The 18,066-nt window shown below is 40.8% G+C and overlaps 1 protein-coding gene across 1 annotated transcript in view; it reads left to right on the forward strand.

Moving 5' to 3' along the window:
- LOC136872061 (E3 ubiquitin-protein ligase Topors) overlaps positions 1 to 18,066 on the forward strand; it is a 173,593-nt gene that overhangs the window by 78,760 nt on the left and 76,767 nt on the right. Inside the window, exon 2 of the mRNA XM_067145918.2 lies at positions 12,511 to 12,745. Within this exon, the coding sequence (XP_067002019.2) occupies positions 12,512 to 12,745 (234 nt within the window). The 5' untranslated portion in view covers position 12,511. The remainder of the gene's footprint in view (positions 1 to 12,510; positions 12,746 to 18,066) is intronic.

The following is an 18,066-nucleotide window of genomic DNA, read 5'->3' on the forward strand; positions in this document are numbered from 1 at the left end:
GGAACATGAGGACAATCTCAGAAGAAATCAGACTGAAAAGAGCACGGTTTGCGGGACATGTAATCAGGATGAATATGGATAGAATGACGAAAAGAGTATGGGAAACAACAGCGAGGACACGAGGAAAGACAGGAACCAAGTGGGTAGTTGAACTCCGGAAAGATTGGTCAGAATTGGGGATCAAGGTGGAAGAAAAGGAAAATTGGAAAAGCAAGTACATACCGACTAATATGCCAGAGATCAATGATAGGGATGGATACAGGAAAAGGATTGAGAGTCACCAGTGGAGTAGACAAGAGAAGAGGATACTGAATATCTCGGAAGAAGAGCGGGAGAGAAGAAGAGAAAGGATGAAGAGGTTCTGGGAGGAGAAGAAGAAAATGCAATCCGTGAAGGAGCTGTCCGTGGTCCTACAGAGGCCGTAACGCAAGAAGAAGAAGAAATAACTCAATAAATGAATAAATAAATAACGTATTATGGAACATAATCGGGAAATTGAAAATTGAAAGGAAGTTGCGGGGGGGGGGGGGGGGTGTAGGTTGTAGACATCCCGTAATGGAAATGGAAAACAACAAGTGGCACAGTCAACAGATGAGAATAATAAACCAGAGTTAAAATGGCACACTGGTTGGAAAAGGTTCGCCATCCCTGCTCTAGACTGCACGGTCTATAGCTCAAAAGATTTGTGGCCTGGCCATTATGGGAGTGCCGTGGTAAGTTTTCCTTCAACACATTAATATCTGGACTTCATTGTTGACCCACTTGTGGCACAAACAAGAAATTTTCAGCAAGAAATAAAGGGTAGTCTGAGAAGCCTTGATTTCACCCCTGATGAACAACCTAAGGTACAGACTTCCCAAAAGAAACTGAGAAATCTGCAGTTTGAAACATTGAAACTACTGTACCACACCGTGGAGAAGGTGTCTCGCATTTTTCAGAATGGACACAATCAAACACGTGGAATAAACTGAAGAAGGGACTTCTAACCTTCCAATGGACTAATACCATTCAAATGAACTGTAATGTGATAGCAGTTCGAAGTGATCACAGTAGAAGCCAAGAAAACCATTGCTGTCAATGCAGCATGATAGAAACCCTCCCTGATATTCTTTCTTTCTGCCCGAAAAGGGAACTCTTGGGAAATAACAGGCACCATAGACGTAGGAGTAGTATTGCAGAACTTCTCTCAAAATATCTGGCAGATTTAAAGTCTCTGAAGAAGTGCCCTGTATCTCCACTGATGGATCCAGTAAACATGCAGACATTGTCACGATTGACAGTAAGAGAAACATCAGCATTGCTATTGATCCAACAATAAGTTTTGAGAGTAACAGTTCACAGGCCTAAGAAGTTGATTCTGAAAAGAAGACACAATGAACCCTGTTTTTTTTTTTTAAGTGGGTGGAAGAATATCACATACCCACCAGTTGCTGGGAGGCAATTGGGTTGCTCTTCGCTGCACATGAATCTATCTCAAAATTTTCAGTTACCTTATTTCTCTGAATGCAAGATGACCCTGAATGCAAGACAACCCCCACTTCTTCAAAAAAATTAAATCAGGCTTGGAAAGTATTTTGTGAAATTATAATTTTATTTATTAAAAATTTCAGGTATAATTTGAGAAATAAAATAAACATACACAAGGATTATGTAAATCCTACCTACTACCCTAATTATTTTCATTAGAGGTATGTGATACTGCCTTTGAAATTTTAGGGAATTCCTATTTGTGAGCCCGCATTTGTATCTCATCTTGTATTGTGGCCATTCCGGCCTTGCGTTTATCGTGCACATACCTCACAATTTCATGTTCCTTGTTGCGTGCCACTGGATGCCTTTCTTGTACAGTATGCATTTTTAGACTGTCTGGCCTTACACCAATGCCAGATATTGGCTTTAATTATGCCTATTTTTCTGTATCTGAACAATTATTCTTTATTTCCTTGTGTTAAATACCCTTTTATTAAAATTGGCATCATAATATCAAACCCGTTGAAAATTTTCCAGTAATACTTGTTCCACATGTTTCTTTCCATCAGGAAAGTATTCCTGTTGTCTGTTAAATTCTTACTAATCTCTCAGCATAGGAGGACTTTCTCTACCTGGCTACCCTGTGTTGCTGGAAGAGTATAGCGCCAAGCATGTTATGAATGCAGGCTTTTAGTTAATCAAGCTTAACTGACAAACGGTTCGATGAATTTTACTAACATTTTCATTTTGTTATTAACGCATAAAGACACATGTACAGCATAAGTTACTGGAATTACCTACCTAAGGTCATTGCAATGGAGAAATCTTGTAGCGCTTTAAAATTTAACAAGGAAAATGGCCGAACCAAATACAGGAGTTGCTAGTGCCCAGTTTTTTGAGAAATAAGATCTCAATATAGGTTTCTGTACTAGGCTTACTGGACAGTTAGGGGCACACAGCTGTGAGCATGCATCCGGGAGGTAGTGGGTTCGAATACCACTGTTTGCCGCCCAGAAGATAGTTTTCCATGGTTTACCATTTCAGGTTTTCAGGTGTACCTTAATTAAGGCCACACCGCTTCCTTCCCACTCCTTGGCCTTTCCCATCCCATCGTCACCATAAAACCTATCTGTGTCAGTGTGACTTAAAACAAATTGTAAGTAGAAGTGTACTATGCTCATTAACATATAAACTGCAAAAACCACATACATTTCCTACACAGTAGCTGGTACCCCTTAATTTACAATTGATCGGAGCAGAAATAACATTCCGTGTGACTGCATGTGATGTTGAACATAAATATCTGCCTGTTCTACTACCATCTTTACGAACTCAACAGTAAAATACAACTGAAAAGTTTTCACAGGATATGAACAATTCTTTGCAGGATTTTGAGGCCCAAAATCTGTCATGAACATTTCCCTTTCCCCTCTGTAATTATCCGTGTCTTCCTAAACAATCCCACCATCCATAACATTATGGACAATATTTTCTCACCTATCACAAGCTACATCACTGTCATTATCACTACTTTCACTCTGATTCTATATCCTAGTCCTTGTTTAACAAATCAAAAATTTCTGTATCATCTTTTGCTAAAACATCTTTAATCTTCGCATCCACGACACACAAAAAATGTTTGGCTGCTATGGTGTCAACAGCAGAACTTGTTGCTTTTTCAGACGCGATATATCATACGTAATCGAAAAAACTCTCTCTCTCTCTCTCTATATATATATATATATGCCTTTGCTGGCAGGACCTAGTGTTTACAGTGCACTATGTCTTCTGGTATGGCTAGAGCAATTTTGTTAGTTTCATTGATCTGTCTCTGTCTTATCCTTGGCTTTGACAATATGAAAGTGACTGAGGTATGAGCGATGCTAGTAATGCCATTCCTTGTGCAGCCAGTCCCTGCAATGAATGGTGTGAAAACGTTGCTCATAGGGTCGGTTGATGCATGCATTTCAGTGGGCTTGGCAGACTGATATGTACTAGCAACTTCTGGCTCGGTGAGGAAAGCAACGGGAAACTACCTCACTCATTTTCCTAGTACGCCTCTTCAGTGATGCGTAGGCCATCTGTGACAGCTGATGGCAGAGCTGTTGAGGATCTAACCAGCCTTAGGGCTGAAGACTGAACATACATATATATATATATATATATATATATATCATTTCATATGTGATAGTTCAAGAACTGTTTGCTAGATAGAAGCACAAAGCAGAAGCTGCTACGCGCGTGCAATGCACAACGCTCCACGTTGAACGGCTAAATGTCGGGTACAACCGGCTGCCGCTAGACGCATGTTTCACTTGTCGGCTTCAGCGACTGGCGATATACAGTATGATAAAGGCCTGGACGTTGAAGGTAGAGTTTTGTGCTCTGTAATACGACCATTTCACCCTTGCATTTTTTGCGCACATACTTCACAATTTCGTCTTCGACTTCTCTAAAACGTCCTTGTTACAGGCCACTGAATGCATTTTTTTGTATGGACACATTTTTTAAGCTATCTTTGGCTTCAGGCTAACGCGAACATTGGCTTTAGTTATGCCGTATTTTCTTGCAGCTGCACAATTATTCGTCATTTCCCCATTTTTAATAACCATTAACTTTAAATTGGCATCATAATATTGACGAGAACCCGTTGAAAATTTGCCGGCAATACCTGTTCCGCGTGTCTCTACAGTACAATGATCCATCACGAAAATATTTGTTGTCAATAAAACGGTTACTTTTACTAAGCATCAGGTACATTGAATACGTAATAACTGTGTCACTGAATAACTGTGGCCCTTCTAAGAATTCTAAGGGTCGCATCCTTGCTATTCCAATTTGAATTTTATTTCCTGCGCAACTGGGGCCTATAAGTATGGTACATTTTGGTCGACTTTATAATTAGCTCAAGAGTACCGTAGGTCTAATATTTTGATGCTATTCTGTGGATTTCAGAAACTCAAACTTTTTTGTAGAGGCTAGTGGAATGTCATTCTCTCTTCCTATTTTCCAAGAACCACTGACGTTACACAGGGGCACTGTTCAATCGACTACAGCGGTTAGCGAAAGATGCGGGCCTTGAAGGTTGAGTTTTGTGTGCACGCATGGTGTGATGGGAAGCAGCGTGGTTACCGTGGTGGCTGCCAGTGATGTTCATTATAGCTATGTCGCGAATGCAAGGCCCGTGATTTGTCACGTGAAATTCTGAGAAAAACCGTTGTCTTGGATTCAGAGAAATATGGTAATTTCTTCCTTCGTTTTGGTATTCCTTTTTCGTTTTTAAAAGATCTTTGTTTAAATGTTTTACGTAATTCATTGTCAATATTAAAACACCATTTATGCTATATATGCAAAGAAAAATAAAGTATTCTTCGTTGGGGATAGCTGTTCAACAGGGGAATTTCAAAATTAAAAAACATATGTAAGCTCATTTTTTCCTAAATAGTGTGGAAATTGGATTGGCATTAAGTACATTACTATCGCTTTGATGCTGTTACCGTACGGTACCCCTTGTTCTAGGGCAGCTACCTCTTGTGAATTTTTTTCTCATTTGTACTTGTTCACTTGTTCAAGATATTGCCATTTCCTCCCAAAATATGACCGAGACTAGGAAAGTTGAACAGATCGTAGAATTCTAGAAACAAGCCAACCATTAATATTATGTGTTGCCATTGATGCTTTCGCGGCCCGTACTTATAGACATGATACTGTATAAGCTTTTGGGCTTATGCCGTGTCAAGAAAATAAGATTAAATTCTTTCCGTTTCGCAGAGAACTGTGCTCTGCGTCATCAGAAGAAAATCTCGACTGCCCACGAGAAAGGCTTCTTAAACAAGGACTTTTTGAAATTATACATTGTAATTGAAGTGGAAATGATACATTCATTCATCACCAGACGGCTCCCCAGACGTGGCACAGCGCTAGCGCTCGAAGCGAAGACAGACCGAACCATCAGAATCGGTCTAAGAGGGTCCCATAACATTTGCATAACATATGACATTGACAGGTGTATGACATTGACACAAGCCTGGAATGAAATATCTGGTGATGGGGAACGTGTGAATTTGGAAAACAGAGAGACGAAATAACAATAGTGAAGGGACAGGGAAGGGAACTACCTACGTAAATCCTTAATGGCTGGCAACCAGGTATTACTTTATTGATAGTCAGTCACTGGCCTGCCCCTTTTCTGGTTCTGAGTGTTCCGGATGTTCCCAACAAGTTGGGTTACTTGGTCCTTCCTGAACTTGAAATGCGACTTTTTAGGGTCGGATTGCTTAAAGAGAAGGTAGGCATTCACAATGGATACCTCCAGAAGCCAGAAAAGCATTTTCCGCCACCATTTAACCGATTTATGTGTAAAGGGGTACAAGCACACATACTGGTTAGAAACATCATCTCCCCTCCATGCACTTATTATAACCACAAACAACTAGTTTATGTATACTTCTTCAACTCCTCTCCTCATTTCCCTTTTCACCACCTGAGTGGAATTGTCGTAGAATGTTGACAGCATTGCAATAATTCCCTTGTCCTTCCAAACTACACATGAAAACTGCTACTATGTCATGCTGCTTCATTTTCTTTGTTGCTTCTTTTTTCACCTGGGTAGGTAGGCCTTTCCTGCTGACCATTAGTGTCTGTAATGTGGACTTCCAGTTTCAATAGTTCAGCTGCTAACTCGTAACCAGTATAAAACCGGTCCGTGAATACTTGAAAACCTGTTTCATTGGTAGCCTGCAATATTTTTGTCCCCAATTGGATGACAATCCTAGCAGTAAAAGGTAAATCAGGCCTAATAAGTGCTTGTGTTGTCACTGCACCATAGTAAGGTTGCATTGCACACACATACCCAGAAGCAGAGACAGAAAGTACATAAATACAAAGTTCCTGCTTGGTTGGCTTTTGCTTGGTGTAGCACTTGAAAACAATACAGCCCTTGAAACCTACAGTGCTTTCGTCAACACTCAAGTTTTACCGTGGGATGAAAAATTCCCTGAATTTCGTATCCAAGTATGACACTGTTTTTCACTTTAGAGCCTACGTGGTCAGTTTGAGAGGAGGAGAGATGAATATTCCAAAATATTTGTAGAAATCTACCCCTAGAAAACATATCTTTGTAAAATAACTGCTTATCTAACCAGTCCTCACTGAAATAGTCCTGCATTTCTGCCTTACTGTTCATTCCCTTATTTATCACTACACTTATAAAGGCCTCCAGTTCTTCTACTGTGACATCTTTCCGTGAACACCATATAGTAGACCGCTTCTGAAGTGGAGTGTTTCTCTGAAATTTTAGTTTCATGTGTTCGATTATCTCATCCCTAATGGAAGTTAGTAACTGGTTTGTAAAAAATAGTGAGTACTGTACCCTGTTACAGGTCTATTGCCATGGCTTACAAATCCACTTACTGACCTAAAAAGGAAATTTAGGCAGGCCACCATCACCTGTAGTTTACGATCTCCAAGCAGTGTTGGAATTCTCTACGTGCTAGTGAGGTCCGGGTCGCGATAACATATCACCTCCCCCAACATCACACGCATCACTGTCATTATCACCACTCAGATCACTTTCATCACGTGGCTCAAAACGTTCATCACTTTTGTGGTCACTGTCCGTAAATTCAGTCGAAATTGTGGCCAATATTTCATCCTGCCATTTTCCTGTGATCACTTTCTATTGAGTATATACATCACCAAGGGAACAGAGTAATATTGTCTTCGCATTCAAGAAGAAGTTGTCTGAAATTCATTCTTACAGTCCCCAATAGATAGCAGCACACATTGAATAAAAATAGAAGTCGTAATGTACTCCACAGAGTAAATATGCGATGCAAAAACGTATATCGACCCATAAGTGTTAGCACTGAACGGCAGCAGTTTTCTGTGCTATTATAATTTTGACTGCCAATTCCACCTCAGCCATAGCATCATCTCCTTCATGAAATAAAGTATCTCCTTTAAATTGCTAGGATACCTTCAAGCAGATCTTTTGTCCTGCAGCTTGATGTTAATTTTAAGGACACTTTCTCTAAAGCATTGATACTTTGTCATTATATGAATTATTCATCTAAACAGTGTTATGTGGCGAAGGGGTTTATAATATACAAAGCATGTACCACTTTTAACCAGTAAGTTGCCTTAAGCAATTTAGTGCGTCGACAAGGTGGAAAATTAAAAATACTTCGTTGTGAATCGGTATTAGAGCACTCGAGGAGTAGGGAGTCTTTCGTTTTCACGCCCTTTGTATCCTTCCCACTTTTTCTTGAGCAATCACAACATAAGATATTTCTTTTACTTCTGTGTACCACTTCCTATGTTCTTCAGTATTTTCCATTATCTCTATTATTTCTTTTCCTGTTGTTTTACCATGCACTCCTCCTGCACTGTTGGTCAAATGGACTCTTATAATCCAGCTACAACTGAATGAAAATAAAACATTTCATATGAGTTTCCAAAAAGGAGGTAGGACAAAACAGAGCAACAAAATATTTTGTAGAGGTGAGGCACTACAAAGAGTGAGAGATTTCAAATATCTAGGAATTACATTACAGACCAGCGGAGTAAGTTTTTAACCAGTACGTTAGAGAAAAAGCGGTTGCTGCAATTCGTGCTATGAGTGATATATCAGATTGCTCTCTCTAGACACAGCGATAAAGCTTTTTAACACCAAAATCAGGTCTCTTCTAACCTATAGCATACATTTAAAACCAACCTACAATAATGGGAAGCACTAAAGGCTTCTTTTGTTCTTAATGTGCCATCTTCTAGCGGAGGTTGGCGGTCAACATGGCGATCTTGAATTTGGATGCAGCGACATGGAACAGAGCCATAATGCCCAACCCATACCAGTCTACGAGGTTCTTCATCCATAGAGTTTGTCGTTTACCAGGACTCCCACGTCCTTCTATTCCTCCTTGTATAACAAGCTGCAGGATTCTGTACTTATCATTCCGCATTATATGGCCGAAGTATTCCAGCTTCTGCCTTTTAATGGTCAGCATGACTTCAGTCTTCTTTCCAAGTCGATCCAACACCTCGGAATTCCAGATTCTGTCTGTCCGTGAAATGCGAAGCATCCATCTGTACACCCACATTTCGAATGCTTCCAGTCTTTTACAGAGAGCTTGAGTAAGTGTCCAGCTTTCCCTTCCGTAAAGTAACGTGGGAAAGACGGAGCCTTAGGTTTAGTTGTAGGTTGCGGTTGTTGAGCAGTTTCTTCATCTGCATGAAGATGCTTCTCGCATGTTCAATGCGGACCCGTATTTCTTGGCTGCAGTCCCATTTCCGGTTAAGGTAACATCCTAGATACTTGTATTGGTGAACCCTGGCGATGGGTTCATTGTCGAGAATGAGCTGCACGTGGCCGTCTTGCCGTTTACAGATGACCATGAACTAGGTTTTCTTAATGTTTGTCTTCACTCCTCTGTTGTTGCAAGGAACATTCACTTTGTCTAATAATACTTGAAGGTCTTCTACATTTGTCTGCTAGCAATACCGTGTCGTCAGCATAGCGGAGGTTGTTTAGACGTTTTCCATTGATAATGATGCCTATGTTAGATGGTTCTTCCAGAGCTTCGGCAAGGATAGCCTCTGAGTAAATGTTGAAGAGTAGAGGCGATAATACGCAGCCTTGTCAAACGCCACGGCGGATGTCTATTTCTTCTGACAGGTTTTCCTCAATCTTGACTGCTGCTTTCTGACCCCAGTACAAGTTGGCAATAATCCGAATAACTCGGTTGTCAAGTCCGATGTTCTGTAGAATTTCCATCAACTTCCCTTGCTGGACTTTATCAAATGCCTTTTCGTAGTCTATGAAACATGCATAGACATCCTTGTTCATTTCCAAGCAACGCTGGACAAGTACTTGAATACAGAAAAGTGCATCTCTAGTCCCAAGACCATTCCTGAATCCGAACTGTGTTTCAGTTATCACTTCTTCACACTTGGCACGGATTCTGCAGTGAATGATCTTTAAGAATATCTTTAGGATATGGCTCATCAGACTGATGGTTCTGTGCTCTTTGCATCGTCTGGTATTTGCCTTTTGGGGGAGAGTGATAAAAGTGGACCTAAGCCAGTCTTCTGGGATTGTTCCAGTTGAGTAGATTTTGTTGAATAGCTGATACCATTGTCGTCCAGGAGTGTGAGGAGTTCTGCATGCACTTCATCAGGTCCAGGGGCCTTTCCATTCTTCGTTTGGCAGATGGCATGCCTCACTTCGTCCTTCAAAATGGCAGGACCTGCGTTTGTCTCATTCGTGCCATGTTCGTTAGGTCTATCATCGTTGAACAGTTCTTCTCTATATGACATCCAGACCCTGAGTTTGTCAGTGATGTCAGTCACAATGCAGTTGTTCTTATCCACCAGAACATGATGCCCTCTATTACGATATAACCCAAGGCACTCCTTTATTTTTTTTTGTGTAGATTAAGTGTCATTCTTTTGCTGCAGGATTTCTACCTCTTGACATCTTTCTGCCATCTACTGTTCTTTTGCAGCCACAATCTTCCTTTCAATTTCTTTGTGCACTTGGTTGTATTTAACTCTTGGTTTTTCCATTTCTGCCGCTCATCCATGAGTTCCAGTATCTCATCGGTCATCCACGGTTGTTTCTTCATCTTTTTATCACGTGTTAAATGTTGTTTCCCTGTGCCTGTTAGAATCTGTTTCATTTCTGTCCACAAGACTTCTATACCTGTATCAACATTCATTTTATCAAAACCTTTAGATAGGTCATGCTGAATCCTCTTATGAATCTCTTCGTTCTTGATCTTGCTGATGTCTATCCTCACAGATCTCATGGTCTTACGAACTGTCTTAAAGCGCAGTTGGATGCATGTCACCACAGGGTTATGGTCTGATCCGATGTCTGCTCCAGGGTAGGTTTTAACCGATTTGAAACTGTTGCGGAAGCGCTGGTTCACCAGAATGAAATCGATCTTGTTTCGGACAATGTGTTCTGCGGTATCTTGAGGTGACATCCAAGTGTAGAGTCGCCTGGCTGGTAGTTTGAACCAAGTATTAAGCACGACAAGATGTTCTTCCTGGCTGAACTGCACTAGCCAACTGCCCCTCTCGTTCCTAAAGCCCAGACCAAATGGTCCAACCATGTTACCGACTCTGCCTTTTCCGATCTTCACATTGAAGTCTCCGAGAATGATGTTCATCTCATGTTTTTTTGCGATGTCCAACAAACTTGACCTGACTGTAGAATTCCTAGACCTCAACATCGTCTTTGTCAGCTGTGGGTGTGTACACTTGTATGATGTTGACATTGACTGGACTGGCCTGGAGCTGCAGTAGGGCTATTCTGTCTGAGTATGGTACAAAGTTTCTCACAGCACGGTTTACAGCTTGCGACATGATAACAGCCACCCCATGACGGTGATTGGTGTAGTCATTTCCAGCATAGTATAGTGTGTGCTTGCCTATAGTACACTGTCCCGAACCTGGCCAACGCATCTCGCTGATTCCCAGGATGTCTTAAGTGCATCCTCTTCATTTCAGGGATGGTATTACCAATCCTTCCTATTTCAAACATACTTCGTGCATTCCATGTTGCAATCTTGATAGCTGACCCGGAGATTCTAAGCACCCTCTGACCATCTAAGGTCTGCTGGGGACTGAGGGCAGTGTTTCTTGTGTTTTCAGCCATGTTGATTGTACTAGGATTAATTCATAATGCGGTGGTTTTCCGTCGCCTTCTGCATCACAGTATCACATCCGTACCGCTGTTCCAGCTCTGCATATGACTATCTGATCTTGAGCCCTTTTGGCGCATGAGGTCCTCTTCGGCGTCAAGTCAGTTCTGTTGAAGCTGCAGCCCTCCAACAAGATGGGTTCCAGTGGCATTTCCTCCATTGAGGGCCATCACCCTCCCTGGGGGGGCAGTTCCTCCGCGCAAAGCCGTTGACACCCCCAGGGGAGCCAGGTTAATTAACCGCTGCATGACATTCGGCATGGAGTTGCTGGCTGCATGGTCTACTCCGTTACCCTGGCAGGAGAACCTGGCCAGTAAAGGCTACATTCCTAAAAATTAAAAAAAATTAAAAAAAGCGCTTAGTATCTCTAATGTAACTCCTTGAAGCCTGGCATACGAACTTGCAAAGGAGCAGCTTTTAATTGAGGAATTAAGATTGGAATTTCTACTTTCTTCCACAGCAGTATACAAAATCTTCGTACGGGAAAGTACAGAGAAGAGGAATAAAATTGATCTCAACTTCTATAGCACTAGTGCGTTCATTGACCGCAGCTGGACTCAGCCTAATCATTTTTTATTTATTTATTTTTTTTGCTAGGGCTTTATGTCGCACAGACACAGATGGGTCTTACGGCGACGATTAATCAAGTTTTAAGGCAAGTGATAACACAGTTGGCAACGTATGGCTTCCTTCACAAAAGTATGCTGCACAGGTACCTTTCACAAGCCCGCACTTGGGTGTGCAGATTATGTTATAGACAGTGTACAAGGTATCATATCCTACAGTGCAATGCAGTGATGAGATCCATCACTGAAATAGCCACTGAAAATAGTATTAAGTATAAATATTTTCTAATTATGCATAATAAATATATTATAAATTCTTCCATTCCTCTTCAACAGTTTGAATCTTTATCCTTAGTATTAGTTGTTTTAGGGCTGGCAACCTAGATGTTTAGGCCCGTAAAACAGTGATGATAATCATCGTACTGTACCAGCTTGTCTTTATTTTTTGTACTTTTATTCCCCCATTTAATCTTTCCTGTAGTTATTCAATCCTGTCTATTTCCATCTATATAATCACTGCTGTTGATCATCATCAAAGGCTTCCTCTGGCTTAGCTGTAACTTAGATTAGTTCTTCACCATTTGACTTTTCCTTGGTCAGAGCTTTAGCTCTTTTATCTCCCAGTCCAGTCCGGGCAGTATTCTATTGTTCTTCCTGAATGATGTATTCTCGATAATCAGTTGGTTTCATTGGCAAAAGATCAATTGGCCACATTCATCTTGTTTCTTACTGTCGTGTGTTTTCATGAATTGATTTGTATGTGTTTCTAGAATGGAAGGTGATACATGTCCTGCAGTGCAGCCTATCGATCTTCCCGCCGCAAGTCCAAAGCCTCCAGCTTCTCCAACAAATCTTCTGGAAGAGAAAGTGAATGTGTCTCCAAAGACTGAACGAGTGTCTCCAGAACCAAACTGTGCAATCTGTTTGGGGAAATCAGAAAATAAATCCTTCACTGATAGCTGTTTGCACCAGTTTTGTTTTAGCTGTCTCCTGGAATGGTCTAAGGTAATTTTTTGTTATAATTATAACTTCTACTTAGAACTTACATTAACATTTTATTTATTTTCAGTTAATTGCCTGACATTTAAGAAAAGATTGAAGAATATTTATTACTTGTATTATTGTAGGGAGTGATAAAAGGGGGGGGGGGGGGCAGATGTTGATTACCTAAAAATCACTGAAAAGGATCAATGAAATGCCCTTAAATTTATGGAAAAATGCTATCAAATAAGAAATGAATTAAAAATATGTCAAACTGAATTCTGGTGACTGTGAAACAATGGTTTTACAAGTAATTATCCCTGTTCTAATCACTTCACAGCTCTTGTTTGTACACTGGGGTACAGAAGCCCATGGAGAATTTATTAGCCAAGGATATTGCATGTGATCTTCATAGGTATTCTTTAAGTGATGTATTTTCAGCATAATAGGAATGTAATTGTGGTTATCTGTATATTGATTTTTATACAATACTATGTTATCTGTGTTTTCATTAACCTATTTTGTGATATAATCTATTCGAGTTGAGCCTCAGGGAGTAGCGACCCCATCGTAATAATAGCCTGTATATATGATATGGCACTTTGGAACTTGTCTTGGACAAGGTTTGGGCAAGTGACGTGCAATTCCTTAGGCACTGGGGAACTGTGAAAATGGGTGACAAGTAGCCAGCATCATGAAGGTGGTCATAATGAACCTTATGACTCTGACAGAGAATGAGGGTATAGAATTGATGAGTTTGAGCAAAGTTATATGGAAGGGGGAAGGAAAGAAGAGAATGAGGAAAGGATACGCAATATACTGGAGTAGTGGCAGAGAGGAAAGAAATCAAGTGAGCCTGTTAATCTCGAAACAGCTGGAAGTATATATGGATATGGTAGAGTACATTGGCAGGATAATAAAAATTAGACTGAGAATGAGGAAGAAACTGAAGGACTTCATATAAGTGTATGCACAACAGACAAGGAACAAAGTGGAAGTTATTGAGGAATTCCTGGAGAAACTAGACAAGGAGATAACTGATGTGGAAGTGGTTAAAATGGGAGACTTAAAAGCACAGGTCGGAAATGAGGAAAGGAAGAAGTAATCGGATGAAATGGTTATGGGAAAAGGAATGAAGGAAAGAAACTAGTTGAGTTTTGTGAGAGAAATGGAATGATTGTGGGCAACACATGGTTTCGGAAGAACAGCAGGAAAATTACAAGATATGGCTGGGGTGACAGAAGAATAAAATCAGTAATTGATTACTTTCTGGTGGAAAGGACAAATCACAGACAGTTGACTTCAAGAGAAACAGTTCAAGAGATCTCTACAAGGGACTCGTACACCTCATACCCGGCCCCCAAGTGAACAACAGAGACTGCACCAACACCTTTGCAGAGTACTTCCAGAAACTCCTCAACGCAGAAGAACCTAAAGAGAGACTAACCTTCACCGAGCCCACTGTCAGGAACCAGGTCTCTGTACCATCCAACAGGCCTCAAGAACAACAAGGCCCCTGATGAAGATGGTATTGTTGCAGAGATGTGGAAGCCCATAGATGGAACAGTCCCTGCAGAATATCACCCAGATCATCCAAGACATATGGAGAGCAGAGGTCTTGCCAGAGGGATGGACCTCAGCCGTGATCCATCCACTGCACAAGAAGAGAAGCAAGACTGCCCTCAACAATTACAGAGGCATCTCCCTGTTGCTTATAACCTACAAGATCTTCTCTACAGCCCTGCTAACTAGAGCCACCGAACAGCTCGACTCCCAACTCTAGGTGAATACAAGGCTGGTTTCCGCGTCAGTAGGTCCTGTGCAGAGCAGACACAAAACCTCAAGACCATCCTCGCATATAGGAGCCGATGGGGGACATCCCTGGGTAGCCATTATGTTAGATTTCCAAAAAGGCATATGACTCAGAAGACAGACCCTCTTCTCTACCCTGCGGGAACTAGGATTAGACAAGAAGACCACCAGATTGGTCCAAGCTGCCTTGACGAAAATCACCTCCAAAGTCAAGTTCAGGGGTGAGCTTTCTGAGAGCTTTCCCATCCAGACAGAAATCAGACAGGGAGGTGGCCTCTCTTGCATCCTCTTCAGCTGTGAACTAGAGAAGATTATCAGGGAATGGACTGCCACATTGTCATCAGAAACAGGACTGAAGCTTGGATATAAGAAAGACAACCTCACTGTACCCTGTCTAGCCTTTGCTGATGATCTTACCCTACTGGCCAACAGGATGGAGGAAGCTACTCACCAACTACATAGCCTCTGCAGTATTGCAACAAAAACTGGCTTGAGGGTCAACCTACAGAAGACCTAGTGTATCACGTCTAGTCACATGTGTGAGGAAAAGGAGTCTGACCTTCTCTTACAATCCCACAAGTAAACATCATAAGTAAAGTTCCTGCAGTCAAGTTCTTAAGAGAATGGGTTTTAGCAAACGAGAACAAAACTTTGGCCATAGACACTAGGTGCACCAAGTTAGAGGGTACCTATCATTCCTGTAAAACCAGGCGAGTTGGCCGTGTGGTTAGGGGCATGCAGCTGTGAGCTTGCATTCGGCAAATAGTGGGTTCGAGCCCCAATGTCGGCAGCCCTGAAGATGGTTTTCCATTGTTTCCGATTTTCACGCCAGGCAAATGCTGGGGTTGTACCTTAATTAAGGCCATAGTTGCTTCCTTCCCACTACTAGCACTTTCCTATCTCATCATCGCCATAAGACCTATCTGTGTTGGTGTGACATAAAGCAAGTAGTAAAAAAAAAACATTCCTGTAAAATCATTACACCTCCAAATACCTTTCCAAGAACCTAAAGCTGAAGCACTACAACTCAGTAGTAAGACCGTTTGTACTCTACGCCTCTCAGTGCCTCTTGATGAATCGAAAGGGCCCACACAGGAAACTAGAACTTAGAGAGAAAGATCTTGAGGAGGAAACTAGGAACCATAAGAGAGGAGGATGGCACCTACAGGATCAGGCACAACGAGCTCTATGAAAATCAGGAAGACATAGTCACGTGTATGAGGAAAAGGCAACTGACCTTCTACAGGCACATGATTTGCCTGGAACCTTGCAGGCTCACCAAGAGAATCCTCACGGTGGCAAATAGGGAAAAGGCTTCCAAGGCCAAGTGGATCACCTCAGTAAAATCAGACCTTGGGGAACTACAGATCCCATCAGATACTACAGAGAACCTTATTTCAGTACTGACAGGCCATCCTACAGGGAGTCTTTCCCAATGTCCCTCACAAGCAAAAAGAGTACGGGGACCACCAACCCTAAGTGGACAGATGGAAGGAAGCAGTCACACAGCCAGAAAATGAAAGCGTACTGGACCAAGAAAAAGCAGAAGACCATACCTAAGAGTTAAGACAAGGCCTATGGTCCCTAGTAGGCCAAAACAAGCTGGAGGCGAAAATGTATGGAAATTAAATAAGAATGTACAGGAAGAACTTCTGGGAGACTGAAACAACAAAATTCCAGTTACTGAAGTAGGAAATGTGGAAGATGAATGATCCAACGTCAATAGGGCATTTGTAAGTGCGGCAGAGGGGGGCCTGTGGTAGAACATCGACAACTGTGAAAGAAAAGGAGACACCATGGTGGAATATGAAAGTGAGAGAAGCAGTGAAAGAAAGAAGAAAGAATGGCAAGAATGGAATAGGGATAAATAAGAAGAAAGCAACAGGAAGTGTCTTAATAATAAAAGGATATGTAAGAAATTGGTAAGAGAAGAAAAGTTGGGAGGAAACAGTTGGAGTTGGCAGTAAAAGAATGCTGTATGGAATTATATATAATAGGAAAGAAAGAGTTTGTACAAAGCTGATGAAATAAGAAATAAAGAGAAGATGGAAGAAGTATAGTGAAACCTCAGAAATTCAAAGTGATCGCGCCCAAAAATATTGGGCTTCGAATTATGTAACTTGGAATGAAACAAATTTCTGCGTACCAAAAGAAATATTGAAAATGTGTAAGTTAGTGTTGTATTCGCGACTCGATCCCGGGTACCTCCGATCGTCAAGATGAATAGAGCAGAAATTGTAAGAAAGATAATAATTACAGTTTTTCAGTCTAGAATATGACAAGAATAAACGGAAGTTACAAAAATTGGTTGATTCAAGTAAGATCTAACATCAATTGAATATTAGATCAGAACTATTTAAGTATTATGCTTTTGTTATATGTATGGCCAGTTCGTTTAAGTGTCTGTAACTGGGCTGACACGCATGGACTTAGATTAAATAACATAATAAGATGGCTGATGATGGCCTAATATCAATAAGCTGAAGCTAGTACTATGATTAAAATAAATTGAAGTACTAATTTTATATTGTATTGATTGGGTGGATTGCCTCATTTATCTACACTAATTATATTGTTGTCAATGCAGAACATTAAAATATAAACTTTAAAGCCATCTCAGTCGTGTAAGTTCTATCTCTCTGCCTTTAATCACAAATTTATCAGCATTATCATTATAATGTATTTTTTCTGAAAATTAATATCCCATACAGAACTTTATAGTGACATTTCTGTCCTTCCAGAGAATAGCATTTGTCCACTTCAAAAACACTCCTTTTTGGCTGGTATAAAGAAATTTATTACCTCATTACTGCCCTTGTAACCCGAAGTACAAACCGTTATAAAACAACAAGGCTTGTAGACATGATACTGTACAGGCTTTTGGGCTTATGCCGTGTCAAGAAAATCAGGTGAAATTCTTTACGTTTCGCAGAGAACTGTGCCTTGCGTCATCAGAAGAAAATCTTGACTGTCCACGAGGGCATAAGCCCAAAAGCCTATACAGTATCATGTCTATAAGTACAGGCCGTGAAAGCATTAATGGCAACAAGGCTTGTGTCTGTAACACCAGTAAGAATGTACTCACAGTATATAGAAACTCGCTAAAATGCTATGCTACTAACAATGAAAGAGCAAGCTTCACAAAATACTTAATCATTATGCTGCCAAATTGCCATACCTGGTGGTGTCAAAATGAGTTTTATCTTGCCTCTTTGAAGAGGATTGTAAAGGTAAAATGTATTTATCGACATTATTATAAAAAAATCTGGAAGTATTTTGTGAGTGGTAAGCTGGTGTTTTTTTACTAGATTCAGCTGTTCAAAGTGCATAAATAATACAACAATGACATTCGGGTTGCTGTAGTTTTATTGTGTGTGAAGGTCTGCAGCATTCTTTTCAATCAATGAAATTTCACATGAACATGCACAGATCCATGAACATTAAAAATGAACTGAACTTTTGTGCAATACTAGATACTGAATAGCAACTAGGTATGCTAGCGACCACCACACCACAGTTTAGGCTGGACCCCA

Source organism: Anabrus simplex, chromosome 4 (genome assembly GCF_040414725.1).
Source record: "Anabrus simplex isolate iqAnaSimp1 chromosome 4, ASM4041472v1, whole genome shotgun sequence".
NCBI classification, from domain to species: domain Eukaryota; kingdom Metazoa; phylum Arthropoda; class Insecta; order Orthoptera; family Tettigoniidae; genus Anabrus; species Anabrus simplex.